Source organism: Anomaloglossus baeobatrachus, chromosome 4 (genome assembly GCF_048569485.1).
Source record: "Anomaloglossus baeobatrachus isolate aAnoBae1 chromosome 4, aAnoBae1.hap1, whole genome shotgun sequence".
Taxonomy (NCBI): Eukaryota; Metazoa; Chordata; class Amphibia; order Anura; family Aromobatidae; genus Anomaloglossus; species Anomaloglossus baeobatrachus.
The window spans coordinates 680,656,026-680,674,654 of record NC_134356.1 but is presented as its reverse complement, the minus strand read 5'-3'; the positions used below and the strand labels follow the sequence as shown (position 1 = coordinate 680,674,654).

General features: G+C 51.2%; 1 protein-coding gene across 1 annotated transcript in view; it reads right to left on the bottom strand.

Annotated features, from left to right (window-relative positions):
- The window catches only part of KCNAB3 (potassium voltage-gated channel subfamily A regulatory beta subunit 3), a 119,202-nt gene that overhangs the window by 43,640 nt on the left and 56,933 nt on the right, over positions 1-18,629 (bottom strand). Inside the window, exons 5-6 of the mRNA XM_075346707.1 lie at positions 12,993-13,037; positions 3,462-3,506 (exon numbers count right to left, since the gene is read on the bottom strand). Of these exons, the coding sequence (XP_075202822.1) occupies positions 3,462-3,506; positions 12,993-13,037 (90 nt within the window). The remainder of the gene's footprint in view (positions 1-3,461; positions 3,507-12,992; positions 13,038-18,629) is intronic.

Sequence of the window (18,629 nt, the reverse complement as noted above, 5' to 3'; positions counted from 1 at the left end):
AAAGTAACCAGAGTGGCTGGAAACTTAACAAACTGCAGACCTAATCCTGTCACACAACTAGAAGTAGCTGTGGGACGAGCCTACGATGACCTAGTCGTCTCGACACAGCCGGAGAACTAAATACTCTAACAGATAGAAATATAAGAAAGCTAATCTGTCTCGGAGCAATCCCCAAAGATATAGATAGCCCCCCATATGTAAAGACTACGGTGATATAGGAAAATACAATACAAAGATAAAAAAAAAGGTTCAGCAAAGGTGAAGCCCAAACTATCTTTATAGGAAAGGATAGGAAGGAGCACTGTCTGCAACCGGAAAAACCCTAATAAATACCAGCACGTCTGATATGGAAAAACCCTGAGACCAAATGGCCTCTCCCCCACTATGTCAGAACTCTTATGTTACTGGGATCAAAAATCACTAATATAGATGAGGGACTGAATTAATACCAAGCATGACAAAACACAATACATTGCAGAATCATGGACCTAAGTACACAGACACTCTCAGCAGGGAATGATCCAACTCCACCAGGAACTCCACACAGGACAGGCAAAATAGGAATCAAGCATTAGTATCAAAGCAGAAAAAAACAAGAAAGTGGAAACAATAAGCAGATGTACAAGACCAACTTATCTGAGAAGAGTTCTGGTAGATAGCAGGGCTGGGTTCAGAATGTCCTTAACACACAGGATATCCATTGAGCACCGGCAAGTAACAGGAGAAAACTACTCAGCTATATAGCCCAATCTGAGATACCTGATTGCCAGTCCTCTACAGGTGTGTGGCTTTCATTCCACAAATCAACTGCACCGCCAGCACTGACCACAAGAGGGAGCCCCAAACTGGAAAATGTATTCACAAAAGTGGATTCTGTGTTATCTACTGTATATAAAGGTGTTATAGTCATTATATAGGAGAAGAAGGTGAGCTGTGACATCACCTACACGGTGTGCAGAATTATTAGGCAAATGAGTATTTTGCTCATATGAGAGCCAACTACCAATTAAGTAAATCTGGTGATGTGCATCTCTGTAATGAGGAGGGGTGCGGTGTAATGACATCAACACCCTATATAAGGTGTGCTTAATTATTAGACAACTTCCTTTACTTTGGCAAAATGGGTCAGAAGAGAGATTTGACGGGCTCTGAAAAGTCCAAAATTGGGAGATGTCTTGCAGAGGGATGCAGCAGTCTTGAAATTGCCAAACTTTTCAAGCATGACCACCAAACAATCAAGCGTTTCATGGAAAATAGCCAACAGGGTCGCAAGCAGCGTGTTGGGCAAAAAAGGCGCAAAATAACTGCCCATGAATTGAGGAAAATCAAGCGTGAAGCTGCCAAGATGCCATTTGCCACCAGTTTGCCCATAATTTCAGAGCTGCAACGTTACTGGAGTATCTAAAAGCACAAGGTGTGCCATACTCAGGGACATGGCCAAGGTAAGGAAGGCTGAAAAACCACCACCTCTGACCAAGAAACGCAAGATAAAACGTCAGTAGAGATAAAAAATCAGTAAAGGGCAGAGGCTCCACTCCGTCTCAGACGCCAGCAAGGTGGAGGTTGGGACTGGTATGGGTATGGTATCATCAAAGATGAACTTGTGGGACCTTTTCGGGTTGAGGATGGAGTGAAGCTCAACTCCCAGACCTACTTTCAGTTTCTGGAAGACAACTTCTTCAGTGGTACAGGAAGAAGTCAGTATCGTTCAAGAAAAACATGATTTTCATGCAGGACAATGCTCTATCACATGCATCCAACTACTCCACAGCGTGGCTGGCCAGTAAAGGTCTAACAGATGAAAAAATAATGACATGGCCCCCTTGTTCACCTGATCTGAACCCCATAGAGAACCTGTGGTCTCTCATAAAATGTAAGATCTACTGGGAGGGAAAACAGTCCACCTCTGGGAACAGTGTCTGGAGGCTGTGGTGTCTGCTGCACGCAATGTTGATTGTAAGCAGATCAAGCAATGACAGAATCTATGGCTGGTCGGCTGCTGAGTGTCATCAGAAAGAAAGGGGGCTATATTGGTCACTAATTTTTTGGGGTTTTGTTTTTGCATGTCAGAAATGTTTATTTCTAAATTTTGTGCAGTTATATTGGTTTACCTGGGGAAAATAAACAAGTGAGATGGGAATAGATTTGGTTTTTATTAAGTTGCCTAATAATTCTGCACAGTAATAGTTACCTGCACACACAGATATCCTCCTAAGATAGCTAAATCTAAAAAAACCCTCCAACTTCCAAAAATATTAAGCTTTGATATTTATGAGTCTTTTGGGTTGATTGAGAACATAGTGGTTGATCAATAATAAAAAAAAATCCTCTAAAATAAAAATTTTGCACACGGTTTATTGTGAATGGTGCGTCTTGTGTTATTTTCTGTATATAGATATATCAGTCATTGTATAGGAGGAGGAGGTGAGCTGTGACATCACCTATAGTGAATGGTGGATGCGGTGTTATGTACTGTATATAGAGGTGTTATCAGTCATTATACAGGAGGAGGAGTTGAGCTGTGATATCATCTATTGTGAATGGTGAATCTGGTGTTATCTACTGTATATAGAGGTGTTATTAGTCATTGTACAGGGAGAGGAGGTGGGCTATGATATCATCTATTGTGAATGGTGAATCTGGTGTTATCTACTGTATATAGAGGTGTTATTAGTCATTGTACAGGGAGAGGAGGTGGGCTATGATATCATCTATTGTGAATGGTGAATCTGGTGTTATCTACTGCATATAGTGGTGTTATCAGTCATTGTACAGGAGGAGGAGGTGAGCTGTGATATCATCTATTGTGAATAGTGAATCCGGTGTTATCTACGGTATATAGAGGTGTTATTAGTCATTGTACAGGGAGAGGAGGTGGGCTATGATATCACCTATTGTGAATGGTATATCCGGTGTTATCTACTGTATATAGAGGTGTTATCAGTCATTGTACAGGGAGAGGAGGTGGGCTATGATATCACCTATTGTGAATGGTGAATCCGGTGTTATCTACTGTATATAGAGGTGTTATTAGTCATTGTACAGGAGGAGGAGGTGAGCTGTGATATCATCTATTGTGAATGGTGAATCCGGTGTTATCTACTGTATATAGAGGTGTTATTAGTCATTGTACAGGGAGAGGAGGTGAGCTGTGATATCACCTATTGTGAATGGTGGCTCTAAATACAGGTGTCAGCTGTCAGTGATGATTCTGAGATGACTGCTGGGAAGTGAAATTTACAGAACAAACATCTTAGTGTTAGTCTTTATAGTCCCAATAAAAACTGCGAGATGTCAGTACTTTATTTTTACATGAAAGTGATGTACTTTTATTGAAAGGCAAATGTTGTGGACCTCTGAGCACGGCCTATCGGTGTCTCAATGTGGAGATATGTAATCACGGTACAGGAAAGTCATTTCCATTAATCGTAACACATTGATGTGACGCCTGCGACACTTACTGGCCTCCCCAGTAGATTTTCGTTGTAACCACATAACTTGAACGCCTGAAAAAGAGTAGAAAATAAATAGACAAGAGTTATTATATTACTCAGATCGGCCCTGACTCATCATTTTCTTCGCTTTTCTGCAATATTTTGTTCTTTTTTAGTGGTGGAATGATCTGGCTTCATGGATAACGAGGGATAGGGGCCCCTATGCTGTCCCTCATGCTAGGGGCCCTATGCTATTCACAGAGATACTCCTAAGGCCAGGGCCACACGGGGCACTAGTGCGATCCTCGTGTGTCGCCCTGGGCAAGCCAGGGGACACAGGTCACAACACCACCACACCCCACACCCCAGGTAGGCACATCTAAGCTGAACCAAAAATCCTTGTTGCCTTCCTCCAAGAGTCTGTTGATGCACACCAGGGGGTGGGCCAGGCGGTTGGCTCCGCCCACCAAGGAGCTCACAACTCTGGAGGCAGGAAGTTACCAGGCAGATTAGCCCAGGCAGGGCTTGAGTAAAGAAGCAGATTAGCTCAGGAGGAGCTTGAGTGAAGAGCAGAGAAAGCTCAGGGACATGAAGGAGTGAACAGCAGAGAAGCCCAGGCAGGGCAAGTGTGAGGAGCTGAAGTGAGAAAGTAAACAGCTAAGAGAAAGGAGTGAAAGTGGAAAAGGAGGAAAGCAAGAAGTGGAGACAGCGCAGAGAGAGTGCAAAGCCTGAGAGCCCAGCTGTGTGTAGGGCTAGAACAGCAAGGTCAGCGACGGCGGTGACTGTCCGGAGGGGGACCGTTTGGAAGTTCCTGGAAGGACCCCGTTGGCTGTGTGCCCGGTGGTCTGGAGCAGTGTTCCGAAGGACAGTCAGCACCAGGGCAGGGGCCTCTCGGACCCCGGCAAGGCTAGGAGTCGCCCAATTTGCCGAATCCGTCAGTGAAGGGGACGCAGATCCCCCAGCAACAAAGTCCCGATTGACGGCAACAGCCCGACCATTACCGGGGAGACACCGCCACCGCCAAGGCACCAGTTTCCCCAGGGCCAGCGCCTGCGGGCAAAGTGTAGAGCTCCTCCGGCCCAGATTGCAGTCGGGGAGCGGGTAACCGGAGGGAATCCACCGCTACCATCAGTCAAACAGGTGCAAGGAAGAGAGACGTCACCGTCACCTACCGGGAGTGCAGGTGCAACCGTCTGTGGGACCGTCCTACCAGCCGTTGGTTTACCGTACAAACTGTGTCCGTGTCTCAGGCTGAGTGAGTACCACAGTGCCGCAAGGCATAGCGCTGCCCCCGCGTCCCTGCGCCCTCCAGGCCCTACACTTCACGTCTCTTCACCGGGCCCCGGGATCACCAACCCCTACCCACGGAGGGGCAACACAACACCTGGCTGCTCCCATCACCATCCCCGGGACCCCCACACTGAGCAGCGGTGGTGCCATCACCACAACCGTGGGTGGCGTCACGAACTATAATCCCAACAAACACCCCCCCCCTTTCACTCACGGGCGAGGAGCGTCGCTCAAGACACCCCGGGATCCGGCCCGCAGCTCGAGCCACCAGGAGCAACTGCCGGACCCGAGCAGAAGGGGTGAGCGCGGTGTGCTGACACCCTCCTCCCCGCCCGCGACAACTTGGCGTCACGAACAGGATCTTACCGCTCTGCCGTCTGGTAGAGGTGCGCCTTGTTACCGCCGGAGGTATCCGGCAGAAAAATTTCAGAAGTCGCCATCTTTGGCGCGAAAAGTTCCCGCTCGAGCGTCTTCTCGAGCAGTAGAGGCGCGAAGGCCAAAACTCCGCCCCGAGAGAGGAGGGGCCGGAAAGAGCTAAGGGGGACGGAAACAAGATGTCTGCGCCCGACGGAGCCGCTGGAAGAGCGGTGGTCGCAGCGGCACCCGCGGATGGGAATGGGCCTGCCCAGGTCCCGGCCGTACTGGCGGGAGGTGCCGCGGCCCCCGCGCTTGCTCAGGTCATGCCGTTTTCCTTGCCCTATGCACCCGGAGCTGCCTGGCTACCGCAGTATGACGGGAAACCGGATGCCTTGCAGGCCTTCCGGAAAAAGCTTAACCCGTTGCTAGAGCTGTACCCCCTGACTGATAAGCAACGTGCAGCGATAGTGCTGGGCCAGTTAACCGGTGCGGCGGAGCAGGAAGCGGAGACCTGGGCCGAGGGGGACCGGCTCTCTGTAGCCACCATCTTCGAGAAGCTACAGACTGCCTTCGAGACGCGGACTGAAGCTGAGCTGAGGATGCAGTTTTACCAGTGCCGGCAGCGAGCCGGGGATAGCATTAGGGACTATGCCCTACGTCTGCAGACCGCCCTCCGCACGCTAAAGCGGGTGAACTCTATTAATGAGGCGGATAGCAACAAGATGTTAGTGGAGCAATTCGCACAGGGGATGAGGTCCCCTGAGGATCGTAAACAACTCCGGCTGTGGGCCCTGGAACACCCTGATGTGGACTTTGCTGTGTTAAAGGAGCGAGCTATCAAAGCACTACAGCCCCCAGCTGCTGAAGTTCTGGAACCTGTCCCGTAGCCCGTCGAGACAGCTCCTGTTGTGGCGGCCCCAGCCAAACCAACCTCCTTACTACCTGCAGCCTCGAGCAGCGCAGTGGAAGAACTGGCAGCCCAGGTCCGTCGCCTGGATGGAGACCTTGCTAAAATCCTTGCTGCACTACAACCTCTGACCAGATCTCAGCCCCCAGCGCAGATACAGCTTGCTGACAGTCCCGAAGATGTTCCCTGGATGCAGCAGAGAAGCGCTAACAACCCGCGGAGCAGACCTCCAATCTGCTACAAGTGCCGTAAGCCGGGCCATGTTTACCGACAGTGCCCGTTAAACGAGCAACCCCTGGGGCCCCGGGCCAATCCTCAGGAGTAGAACACCGTGGCCCCCCGGACTGGCGAGACCGATACGTCGGGGCCCGCCCTATCATCCCTGTGGCTGTGGACGGCATACCCGTGATGGCTCTCTTGGACACTGGATCACAGGTAACTACCATACCGTACACATTGTACCAGCGATATTGGGCCACAGACGAGCTAGCGCCTCCAGACAATAGTATAAATTTGATTGCCGCTAATGGACTTCCATTGACCCAGGTGGGGTATAAAGAGGTGGCTATGACAGTGGGGCAAGCTGAACTGCAACACCAGGGCATGATTGTGATCATGAATGAGCCTAGTGATCATAACCCGAAAATAGTGTTGGGGACCAATGTGATGGAACACTGCATGGCTGATGTGCTGAACCTTTTGCAGCAGCTAGCCGCCACGGCGGCGGGGAGCCGGCAGAGGGCTGTGCAACGTGAGATCCGCGCCCTGATGTACCGCCAGCATGTAAGCTCAACCGGAGGGGAGATTGGTGGAGTGCGAGTGATGGATGTTGCTCCATTGACTGTGCCCCCTAGAAGTGAGATGATGATCTGGTGTAGGGCAGCAGTAGGGCCTCAGGGGCGTGACTACCCTGCAATGATGGAGCCCATGCCTTCTGAGCACTGGCCCACTGTAGTGGCCGCCCGAGGGGTGGTAGATGTGAAGAAAGGGAGAGTGCCTGTGAGAGTGTTAAACTGTGGGGAAGAGGAGGTTAGGCTTCCCCGGTATGCCACCATTGCCAAACTGCTCACCCTAGACCCTCACACTATCCAGGAAGCCCGTCCATCCACACTCCCACCTACCACCAGCACTTCCCCACCCCAGGGGGACACCAAGGAGTGGCACCAACAGCTACATGTGGGCACTGATGATACCCCTACACATCACAGGGCAGGGGTACATAGGGTAGTGCAGGAGTACGAACAGGTTTTCAGTAAGCACCCCCTAGACTTTGGGCAGATCAAGGGGGTCCAACACCACATTCCCACGGGTGAACATCCCCCTATCAAAGAGAGGTACAGACCTATTCCCCCTGCACATTATCAGTGTGCCAAGGATATGTTGAAGAATATGAAGGAGGCAGGGGTTATTCGGGACAGTTGTAGTCCCTGGGCCGCTCCATTGGTACTGGTCAAGAAGAAGGATGGTACCATGCGGATGTGTGTGGACTACCGGAAGATCAACCAGATAACCCATAAAGATGCCTATCCATTGCCTCGTATTGAAGAATCTTTGGCTGCACTGAGAACTGCAAACTACTTCTCGACCCTTGACCTCACCAGCGGATACTGGCAAGTGGCCGTGGCCCCCGAGGACCGGGAGAAGACCGCCTTCACCACCCCGATGGGGCTATGCGAATTCAATAGCATGCCGTTTGGGCTGTGCAATGCCCCCGGGACTTTCCAACGGTTGATGGAGTGCTGTCTGGGACATTTAAACTTCGAGACCGTCCTGCTGTATTTGGATGATGTGATTGTTTATTCCCAGACGTATGAGGCCCATCTGGAGCACCTGGCCGAGGTGTTCGCGTCCCTTGCCAAGTTCGGGATGAAATTGAAGCCCTCGAAGTGCCATCTGCTGAAACCCAGGGTGCAGTATCTAGGACACGTGGTGAGTGCGGATGGTGTCGCCCCCGACCCTGAGAAGATCACTGCCATCCAGAGCTGGCCGAGACCAACCACAGTGAGGGAAGTAAGGCAGTTCCTGGGTCTGGTGGGGTACTATCGGCGCTTTATAAAGGGGTACACGAAGATGGCTGCCCCCATGCAAGATCTCCTCGTGGGACAGACCAAAGGTGGTAGACCTATTGGAGCCCCACTGTTGTGGGAGGACAAGCATGAGGAGTCCTTTGGCCAGTTGAAGGCGGCCTTGACCGGAGAAGAGGTCTTGGCGTACCCTGACTATGGGCGCCCGTTCATCCTCCACACGGACGCCAGTAACGTGGGGCTAGGAGCGGTCTTGTCCCAGGTCCAGGATGGGAAGGAGAAGGTGATTGCCTACGCCAGCCGAAAACTCCGGCCGACCGAGAGGAACCCTGAGAACTATAGCTCCTTCAAGCTCGAGCTATTGGCGTTGGTGTGGGCTATCACAGAGCGGTTCCGCCACTACCTGGCGGCGGCAAAATTCACCGCGTTTACGGACAACAATCCGCTAACTCACCTGGACACGGCCAAGTTGGGCGCGCTGGAGCAGCGCTGGGTAGCCCGGTTAGCCAACTATGATTTCACCATAAAGTACCGAGCTGGTCGTGTCAACATCAATGCAGATGCACTCTCCCGGATGCCCCATTTGTCAGAAGAGGGGTGTGAGGATGACGACCTCGAGGAGATTGAGTTGCCTGCGTTTCACCAGCCGCCTACTGAGAGGGTACAAGTATGTCAGCAACGGGCGGACCTGGACCCGTGGCCCAGTCAAGAGTGGCAGGACGCCCAGGACCAAGCACCGGCTGTCCGCCTTGTCAAGACCCTGGTGGAGCAAGGTGCTATGGGAATGGACCCTGCCGCTCCAGCCGAAGCCCAACGCTTGTGGAAAGAACGAAAACGGCTCTACCTACACCAAGGGAGGCTGTACCGTGAGCTGATCAACCCAAAGACCCATGAGAAAATATGCCAGTTGATCGTTCCTCAAGCTGAGGTTGCTACCGTCCTGCGGGCATACCATGATGGTGCTGGCCACTTCGGGTGGAAGAAGCTGGAGATGCTGTTGAGGGAGCGGTTCTATTGGAGTGGGATGCGTGAATCGGTGGAAGCCTGGTGCCGAGAGTGCGGTCCTTGTACACTAAGGAGAAAGGACGAGACTAGCCAGAGGGCACCGTTACATCCCATAGTCACCCATCAGCCGCTGGAGCTGGTCGCCCTGGACCATGTCAAACTCACCCCTAGCCGAAGTGGGTACACCTACGCGTTGACCATGGTAGACCACTACTCAAGATTCATGGTGGTAGTCCCCGTTAAGGACTTGACTGGTCGAACCGCTGCCCGAGCGTTCCAGGCCTATTTTTGCCGACCCCATGGGTACCCCGAGAAGGTGCTGACTGACCAAGGCCCGGCTTTTGAAGCAGAAGTGTTTCACGAATTCTGCCAGTTGTACGGCTGCAAGAAGATCCGGACCACTCCGTACCACGCCCAAACCAACGGCATGTGCGAGAAAATGAATCACTTGGTCCTGGGGCTCCTCAAGACGCTACCGCTGGAAGAACGGAACATGTGGCCGGAAAAGTTACCCGACTTGGTCGACATGTACAATAATATCCCATCCAGCTCGACGAAGTGCACCCCAGCGTATCTGATGAGGGCCCGGCCTGGCCGCCTGCCGGTGGATCTGGAGATGGGGTTGGAGGCTCCGGAAGCACTCCCTTCAACGGCAGAGTGGGAAAGTCGGAGGAGGGCCCAGTACCGGCAAATCCAGGAGTATGTGGAGAAAAACCTCAGTCGAAGTCGAGAACAGCAAGAGCACCGGTTCAACCAGAAGGCGCCTGCAGGTCCTTTCCAGCCAGGAGATGTGGTGCTGAAACGAAAGAGAAAAGCCCACAAACTGGATGACCAGTGGGAGCAAGTCCCTTACGTCGTACAACCCACCGAGTGGGACAATGGGAAGACCTACCAGATCAGTCGTGACCAAGGGGGCACCCTGGCCACAGTTTCTCGGGACCATCTAAAGAAATGCCCCCCAGCGTTAAAAGCAGAGGCTGAAGTACCGGTTCCTCCACCAGTGGAAAAGGCAGCAGAGGTAATCCACACTGTAATGGGTGACTTCCCAGCAAACTGGCCTACACAGAACGGCGCGGTGATACTTCCAGTGATACTGTTCCCACAACCCGTGGATGAAGAAGTAGTGGAAGCGGTTAACCGTGAGCCAGAACCAGTGCCAGTGCCCAGGGATGAACCTGCACCCAGCCCCCCTGCACCTCCGCCTGCCCCACACTATAGCAGGGAGGAGGAACCGATTGTTCCCTCTACCCCACTGTCTAGCACCACTGACACCGGGCCCCGAAGGTCCACCCGTTCCAACCTAGGTAGACCCCCACTTAGGTACAGGGAGACCGTTCTATGAGTAAGAGGGGACCGCAAATGTAAAAGAGTGTTGTGTGTTTGTTTGAAAGTTTGTTGAAAGTTTTGAAAAATGAAAAACACTGATGGAACCGAGTTTTCACCTGATTGTCAGCTGTGATTAGCAACCGGCAGGCGCCGGCACCGTTGTCCCCGTGGGGACCGTTAAAAGTTTAAAAATGCATGGAAACTAGCCATGGACAAGCCCGTGAATTCTGCAGGGCAACCACAAACGTTAGTGGCTTGTAAATATGTTGGGTACCGTTACCGTTTCCGCAATGCCGCCTCCGGAGAGGCAGGTTGGAGGGAGGGCCCTGAGCAGAGCAGGCCAGGGCCCAGCCACCAAAGGGACCGGTGGCTACCCTCTGGAGGGAAGGACAGATCCCGCTCGGGTGACTTGTGCTGGACTGTGGGTCAAGGGGTGCTGCCTGGGTTTTAGGGGCAGCATCAGGGCCAGGTTGCTTGGGTGGGAGAGAGCGGAAACCGTGACCGTACACCGTTGAAACGTTAAAAGAAAATGTGCCTCCCGTCTTGGGAAGAGTTGATTAAAAATGTTATGCTTATGTTTTGTTTAACCCTGTTATCCCCTTTTTACAGAAAAATAAAACCGGTGTAGGACGGCAGCCCGCGGACGGTCTGCATTTTGCTAAGGGGGAATGTGTCGCCCTGGGCAAGCCAGGGGACACAGGTCACACCACCACACCCCACACCCCAGGTAGGCACATCTAAGCTGAACCAAAAATCCTTGTTGCCTTCCTCCAAGAGTCTGTTGATGCACACCAGGGGGTGGGCCAGGCGGTTGGCTCCGCCCACCAAGGAGCTCACAACTCTGGAGGCAGGAAGTTACCAGGCAGATTAGCCCAGGCAGGGCTTGAGTAAAGAAGCAGATTAGCTCAGGAGGAGCTTGAGTGAAGAGCAGAGAAAGCTCAGGGACATGAAGGAGTGAACAGCAGAGAAGCCCAGGCAGGGCAAGTGTGAGGAGCTGAAGTGAGAAAGTAAACAGCTAAGAGAAAGGAGTGAAAGTGGAAAAGGAGGAAAGCAAGAAGTGGAGACAGCGCAGAGAGAGTGCAAAGCCTGAGAGTCCAGCTGTGTGTAGGGCTAGAACAGCAAGGTCAGCGACGGCGGTGACTGTCCGGAGGGGGACCGTTTGGAAGTTCCTGGAAGGACCCCGTTGGCTGTGTGCCCGGTGGTCTGGAGCAGTGTTCCGAAGGACAGTCAGCACCAGGGCAGGGGCCTCTCGGACCCCGGCAAGGCTAGGAGTCGCCCAATTTGCCGAATCCGTCAGTGAAGGGGACGCAGATCCCCCAGCAACAAAGTCCCGATTGACGGCAACAGCCCGACCATTACCGGGGAGACACCGCCACCGCCAAGGCACCAGTTTCCCCAGGGCCAGCGCCTGCGGGCAAAGTGTAGAGCTCCTCCGGCCCAGATTGCAGTCGGGGAGCGGGTAACCGGAGGGAATCCACCGCTACCATCAGTCAAACAGGTGCAAGGAAGAGAGACGTCACCGTCACCTACCGGGAGTGCAGGTGCAACCGTCTGTGGGACCGTCCTACCAGCCGTTGGTTTACCGTACAAACTGTGTCCGTGTCTCAGGCTGAGTGAGTACCACAGTGCCGCAAGGCATAGCGCTGCCCCCGCGTCCCTGCGCCCTCCAGGCCCTACACTTCACGTCTCTTCACCGGGCCCCGGGATCACCAACCCCTACCCACGGAGGGGCAACACAACACCTGGCTGCTCCCATCACCATCCCCGGGACCCCCACACTGAGCAGCGGTGGTGCCATCACCACAACCGTGGGTGGCGTCACGAACTATAATCCCAACAAACACCCCCCCCCTTTCACTCACGGGCGAGGAGCGTCGCTCGAGACACCCCGGGATCCGGCCCGCAGCTCGAGCCACCAGGAGCAACTGCCGGACCCGAGCAGAAGGGGTGAGCGCGGTGTGCTGACACCCTCCTCCCCGCCCGCGACACTCGCATGACACTCGGCTCGCGCTGGCAGCACAGCAGAGCCGAGTGTCATATGAGTGTGCCTGTGACTGAGGTCCGACTGTGCGAGCGGACTTCAGCTGCAGAGGGGCAGGCCGGCGCTGCGGAGGGACGGGCCGGCGCTGTGGAGGGGAGGGATGGATTTCTCTCCCTCTCTCCTTTGTAGCCAGCTCTTGCGATTCTTGCTCTGCACGCTACCGCGAGTGCAGTTCGATTTTTCTCTCGCCCCATACACTTGAATGGGTGCGAGAGAAGAGTCTCGCATTACACCCGCAGCATGCTGCGATTGTTTTCTCGGTCCGATTAGGGCTGAGAAAATAATCACTCATGTGTGCTGACACAGGCTAGAATCGGTCCGAGTGGAATGCAATGTTTTATCGCACTCCACTCGCACCGATTTTCTCACCGTGTGGCTTAGGCCTAATGGTGGAGATGCCGGAGTCCCATTCCTGGGCCTGCGAGGTGTAATTTTGTAAAATTCACAAATTGAAGTACAATTTTGACAACTATGGCACAAATAAAACATCAGCAAATTCCACAAGACAAAAAAAGGATAAAAAAGGGACTTCAAGAAATGATGAATGGGGCCCATAGATATGAGATATATAGCCATGCACATACTGTAGATATTATAGGACTTCTTACCTCCATTCTTTCTTCTTAAGAATATTTCCCAGAGTCTTCTCTGCTCTGTTGGAAGATCAGACGATAATTTGTAATTGCACACAAAACGTTGTTCCCATCATAGGAAGAAAAGGAGCATAAGTCCAGAATATTCCATGTACAGTGGAACCTCGGTTAACCCAGTAACCTGGTTTGCGAGTATTTCGCATAACGAGCAAAGCTTGCTGTAAATTTGTAACTCAGTATGAGCAAATACTCACCGCACACACTTCCAGTTCCGTACATCCACCGCGCTCTGACGCGCACTTGCAGTCCACACAAACACACACAAACACGCACGCACATATTATGCTCACCTTACCTTGCGTTCCATCGCCGGCCTCATGGTTCTTGTAGTTTGTTGCTACAGGATGTGTATAGGTAACCATCGCGATGATGGAGGAACGTCCGCTGTCAGCCGCTATTCAAAGGCAGTGCGCTGACCAATCAGAGGCAAGCGGCTCCTACCTTTGACGTCAGCGCTCTGGCAACGGAAGTTCCGGAATCAGTCGTGATGGTTACCTGATACACATCCTGTACTGGCGAACTGCAAGAACCAGGAGGCCGGAGATGGAACGGAAGGTAAGGTGAGTATAATGTGTGTGTGTGTGTGTATGTGTGTATGTGTGGAATGGCACAATAGGGGACCAGGATGGGACATTTACAGTATATGCCTTAAAGTTGTACCAGTGTAAACTAGCCTGCCCTGAAGGAGAATGTTATAAATAGTTGTATAAAATCGTCAGATTTTTCCTCTTTGTTGCCAGCCCCTCCCTTCCTTTATTAACCTCACCCTGGGTTGATTGGGTGCAGTTTATAGTTGTTCCTTGCTGAGGTCTGGAGAGGTTGTCTTCTATTGCTCCAGAGATGTCTGTAGTTGCTGCAGCTCAGATAAGTGTTGTCTTTTCCTATCTACATCAAAATAGCAATAATACCTTATGTAACCCCAACAGGAGTAATTATCCAAAATAGCAAAAGGGGTGTTTGCAAACACCCCTTTTGCTATTTTGGATACTTTTCCTATCTACCAGGGCTCTGCTGATTGCAGTTGTGTTTCCCCTGTATTGTTCCCTTGTGTCTTGCTTTAGTGGTAATGGTGATGACGAAGAGCTCATACCCTCCATCCTTACTTAGGGCCCAGATCAGGGTTTGCCTAGGGTTGAGGTATTACTGCTTGGCGACCGGTGCGGAACCTGTATAAGGCTTGTGTCGGGGTTCACCACTTCCCCCTTTCCCTAGCTTTAGGGCCTATCCCCTTCCCTTTGTATTGTACCATATGGCTGGTATAGCTTCTGTCCCTTGTCTGTGACACATATGGCTACGTCATTGAAGAGTTTAAAAACTAAACATAAAAGAAAACATTATTTCTATAAAGCCTAAAATATCCACATTCTTACAAGGCATAAGGTAAAAAAACATAGCAACATGTTTCACCGGGGTTTCTGGTGAAGCTCCCCCTAGCGCTGACCTTCACACTTTTGCTCCTTGCCCCAAGTACTTAACAGGTTCCTACGAGAGTCAAACATTTTCCAGTAATAGCTGCCCCTTTAATAGCAATGAGATGATTAAATGCAAATTGCCAGAACCCGGTCATCATTTAAAATTAAACTCTATGAAAAATCAATTTTCGAGTCCAAGACGATCCTGGCCTCAAGAGAACTTGGCAGGTGCATCTGGCCAGAACGCATCATACCTTTATCATCTCATTTTCACAATTGCTCGTTGGGCTAGAGCAGTACCTAGAGAAAGAACGGTCTGGTAGGAAGTCATTGTTCCCATTTGAATGCCAAATTGAAGGATGCAGGGGTGGGGGGGATGGCAACCTCCCAATGTTTGCAAATTATTAATTTTTTGACAACCAGATCACTTGACTTTTAAGATCTTCTTTTAGAAATAGGATTCACTAGGACCTTTCAAAGTCAAACTGGCAATAGCACCCCCTAAATATTCAGAAAAAGTGAGCTTCAGCTCAATGTCTCTCAATGCACATTATTACATTCATGGTTGAGCAACCACTGAGCAAAAAGATCACTCACCGGCATTCGTTTTAGTCTCGATTGGCTACTTAGGTTTTTTTCTTTTTGAAGAACGATCGATCTTTCTGGGAATGTTCTGGACAAAATCTGAGAAATGTTTTCTAGACTACCGGATGATGTTTTACCTCGGCCAACTTTCTTCTCAATGATGAAGGTCAGTCATCAGTGAACTTAAATAATTATTGTTAAAGGGAACCTGTCACAAGATTTTGCGACTATAATCTGCGGCCACCACCAGTGAGCCCTTATATACAACATTCAAGAATAGTGTTTATAAGAGCCCAGGCTGCGCTGTATAATGTAAAAAAAACACTTTTATAATACTCACCTAGCTGGCAGACCGGTCTGATGGGTGTCACTGGTTTCTGGTCAGGGTCCTCCTCTCTGCGGCGGTCGCCGTCCTCCTTCTACCGAACCCACTGTGGATGACTTGTTCTACCTCATCCACAGAGGCCGGCATTGTGGTCTTGCGCAGGCCCTGCTAAGGGTAGATCAAAGTGCTATAATGCGAAAGCGCAAGGAAAGGTTATAGACCGCCCGCACATGTGCACTACAATATTTTGATATGCCCTGAGCAGGGCAGATCAAAGTGCTCCTATCCAGGACCTCAATGCTAGCTAGTGTGGATGACGTAGGACACATCATGCACATAGGCCTCAGAAAAAGGAGGACAGCAATCGCCTCAGAGAGAAGGCACCAGATCAGAGAGCAGCGACACCCAGCGGACCGGATCTCTCCCTAGGTGAGTATTATAAAAGTGTTTTTTACATTCTACACAGCGTCCTGGGTTCTTATATACATATTCTGGAATACTGGATATAAGGTCTCACTGGTGGTAACCGCAGCTTATAGTAGCCAAATCTGGTGACAGGTTTCCTTTAAGTTCCTCTCGATTGGGTTGAAATTGCACGTTTTGCTCAACTTTTGACCAGTATGTACAGGGCCAGCATCAACACCCGGCCCACCTGGGCAAGTGTCGGGGCCCTTGACAGCCTGAGGGGCCCACTCACGTTCAGCAGAAGCAGGTCGTCAATAGCTTTCCTGCGGTAGATTTCCAGGGAACGCAGAGAGTGCTTTGGCAGCAGGCTTACTTTGCTGTCTGCCGGCAGAGCACACAACCGCAGGTCGGAGTTCATCTGTGGTTGGAGCTAACATGCAATGTGCTCCTGTCCCACAGAGGAAGATGAGTTGTTGCCGGCTCCCAGCGTCCTACAGTGCTGCCTGCCTGCCTGTATATGCCCCCAGAGCCAGTATGTGTATGCCCTATGGATCCCCAAAGCCAGTATGTGTGTGTCTCAAGGGTCCCTGAAGCCAGTATGTTTGCGCCCCATGGGTCCCCAGAGCCAGTATGTGTGCGCCCCATGGGTCCCTAGAGCCAGTATCTGTGCACCCCATAGGTCCCTAGAGCCAGTATGTGTGCACCCCATGGGTTCCTAGAGCCAGTATGTGTGCGCCCCATGGGCCTCCAGAGCCAGTAATGTGTATATCCCACAGGACCCCAGTAATGTGTATATCCAACAGGCCCCCAGTAATGTGTATATTCCACAGGCCCCCAAGTGTCCCCCAGTAATGTGTATATCGCACAGGCCCCTAAATGTCCCCCAGTAATGTGTATATCTCACAGGCCCCAAGTATTCCCCAGTAATGTGTATATCCCACAGACCCCATGTATCCCCCCAGTAATGTGTATACCCACAGGCCCCCATGTGTCCCCCAGTAATGTGTATATCCCACAGGCCTCCAGCCATGTGTATATCCCACAGGACCCCAGTAATGTGTATGCTCCACAGCCCGCAGCATCCCACAAAAATATTTATATCCCACAGGCCCCAAAGTGTCCCCCAGTAATGTGTATGCCACCCAGTAATGTGTATGCCCCCCACAGGCCCCCATCATCTCCCAATAATGTGTATGGCCCGCAGTATCCCCCAGTAATGTGTATGCCCCACAGGCCTCCAGCATCCCCAGTAATGTGACTCTGCTCTATCCTTCAAGCCGCATATCCAAGCCCTCTTCACCTCATGCAGACTACAACTCAAAAATATCTCTCGAATTTGTGCCTTCCTTAACCAAGAATCAGCAAAAACATTAGTACATGCACTCATCATCTCCCGCCTCGACTACTGCAACCTCCTGCTCTCTGGCCTCCCTGCCAACACTCTTGCACCTCTCCAATCTATCCTGAACTCTGCAGCCTACTTAATTCATTTCTCCCCTCGCTATTCCCCAGCCTCGCCACTCTGCCAATCCCTTCACTGGCTTCCCATCGCCCAATGACTCCAGTTCAAAACATTAACCATGACCTACAAAGCCATCCACAACCTGTCTCCTCCTTACATTGGTAACCTAGTCTCCCGGTACCTACCTGCGCGCAACCTCAGATCCTCACAAGATTTCCTTCTCTACTCCCCTCTCATCTCCTCTTCCCACAATCGCATCCAAGATTTCTCCCGTGCCTCCACCATACTCTGGAACGCTCTACCCCAGCATCAGACTCTCTCCTACCGTGAAAAGCTTCAAGAGGAACCTGAAGACCCACCTCTTCCGACAAGCCTACAACCTACAATAGCCCTCAGTCCAGTAGACCACTGCGCAACCAGCTCTGTCCTCACCTATTGTACCCTCACCCATTCCCTGTAGACTGTGAGCCCTCGCGGGCAAGGTCTCTCTCCTCCTGTACCAGTCTGTTTTGTACTGTTACTGATTGTTGTACTAGTTTTTATGTATATCCTTTTTCACTTCTAAAGCGCCATGGAATAAATGACGCTATAATAATAATTATTATTATTAATAATAATAATAATAATAATGTGTATGCCCCCAGGGCCCCAGTGTACCTCAGTAATGTGTATATACCACGGGTCCCCAGCATCTCCCAATAATGTGTATGACCCCCCATGTCCTCCAGTAATGTGTATGCCCCACAAACCCCCAGTAATATGTATGGCCCCCAGTAATGTGTATGGCCCCCCTCAGTGCTGTCTATGCCTCAGGGATGTATTTACCCTCAGCCTTGCTTGTGATGTATATACAGCAGTGTCAGCGTGCACTGTACAGCCATGTCTATTAGTGACGGCCATCACGCTGTACAGCCACATGCCCAGGATGAGCTGGATGGAGACAAGTGGGGAGGTGAATGAGGCAGCTGCCGGCTTCCCCATTTTAATATTTTCTCTAATATGTCCGTGTGTGCATGTATGAAGTGTATCTATGTATGTCACAGTACACGACAGTGTTTATATTTATGTCTGTTTATAAGTATGTTTGTGAATTTGTCTCTAAATATGCATGTGTACGTATCTGTGTATGTGTGGGTTTACGTGTGGATGGGGTTACAGAGACCTGAAGTATGTATAAGGCCAACCTTGAGAAGCATAGCTGCTTTTAACAAGTCAGGACTAGTGTTGAGTGGACCTGAACCGGAAAAATCCGGATCCGCGCGGTTTGAGCGGCAGATCCGAGTCCGAGCCGGACCCGGGATTCCGGGTGCACGATCCGGATTCGGCATTTTTTTTCCTCTCTCTCGTCCCGGATTCCGCTCCTCATAGATATATTGGCCGGATTCCGTATCGGATCTCGGACT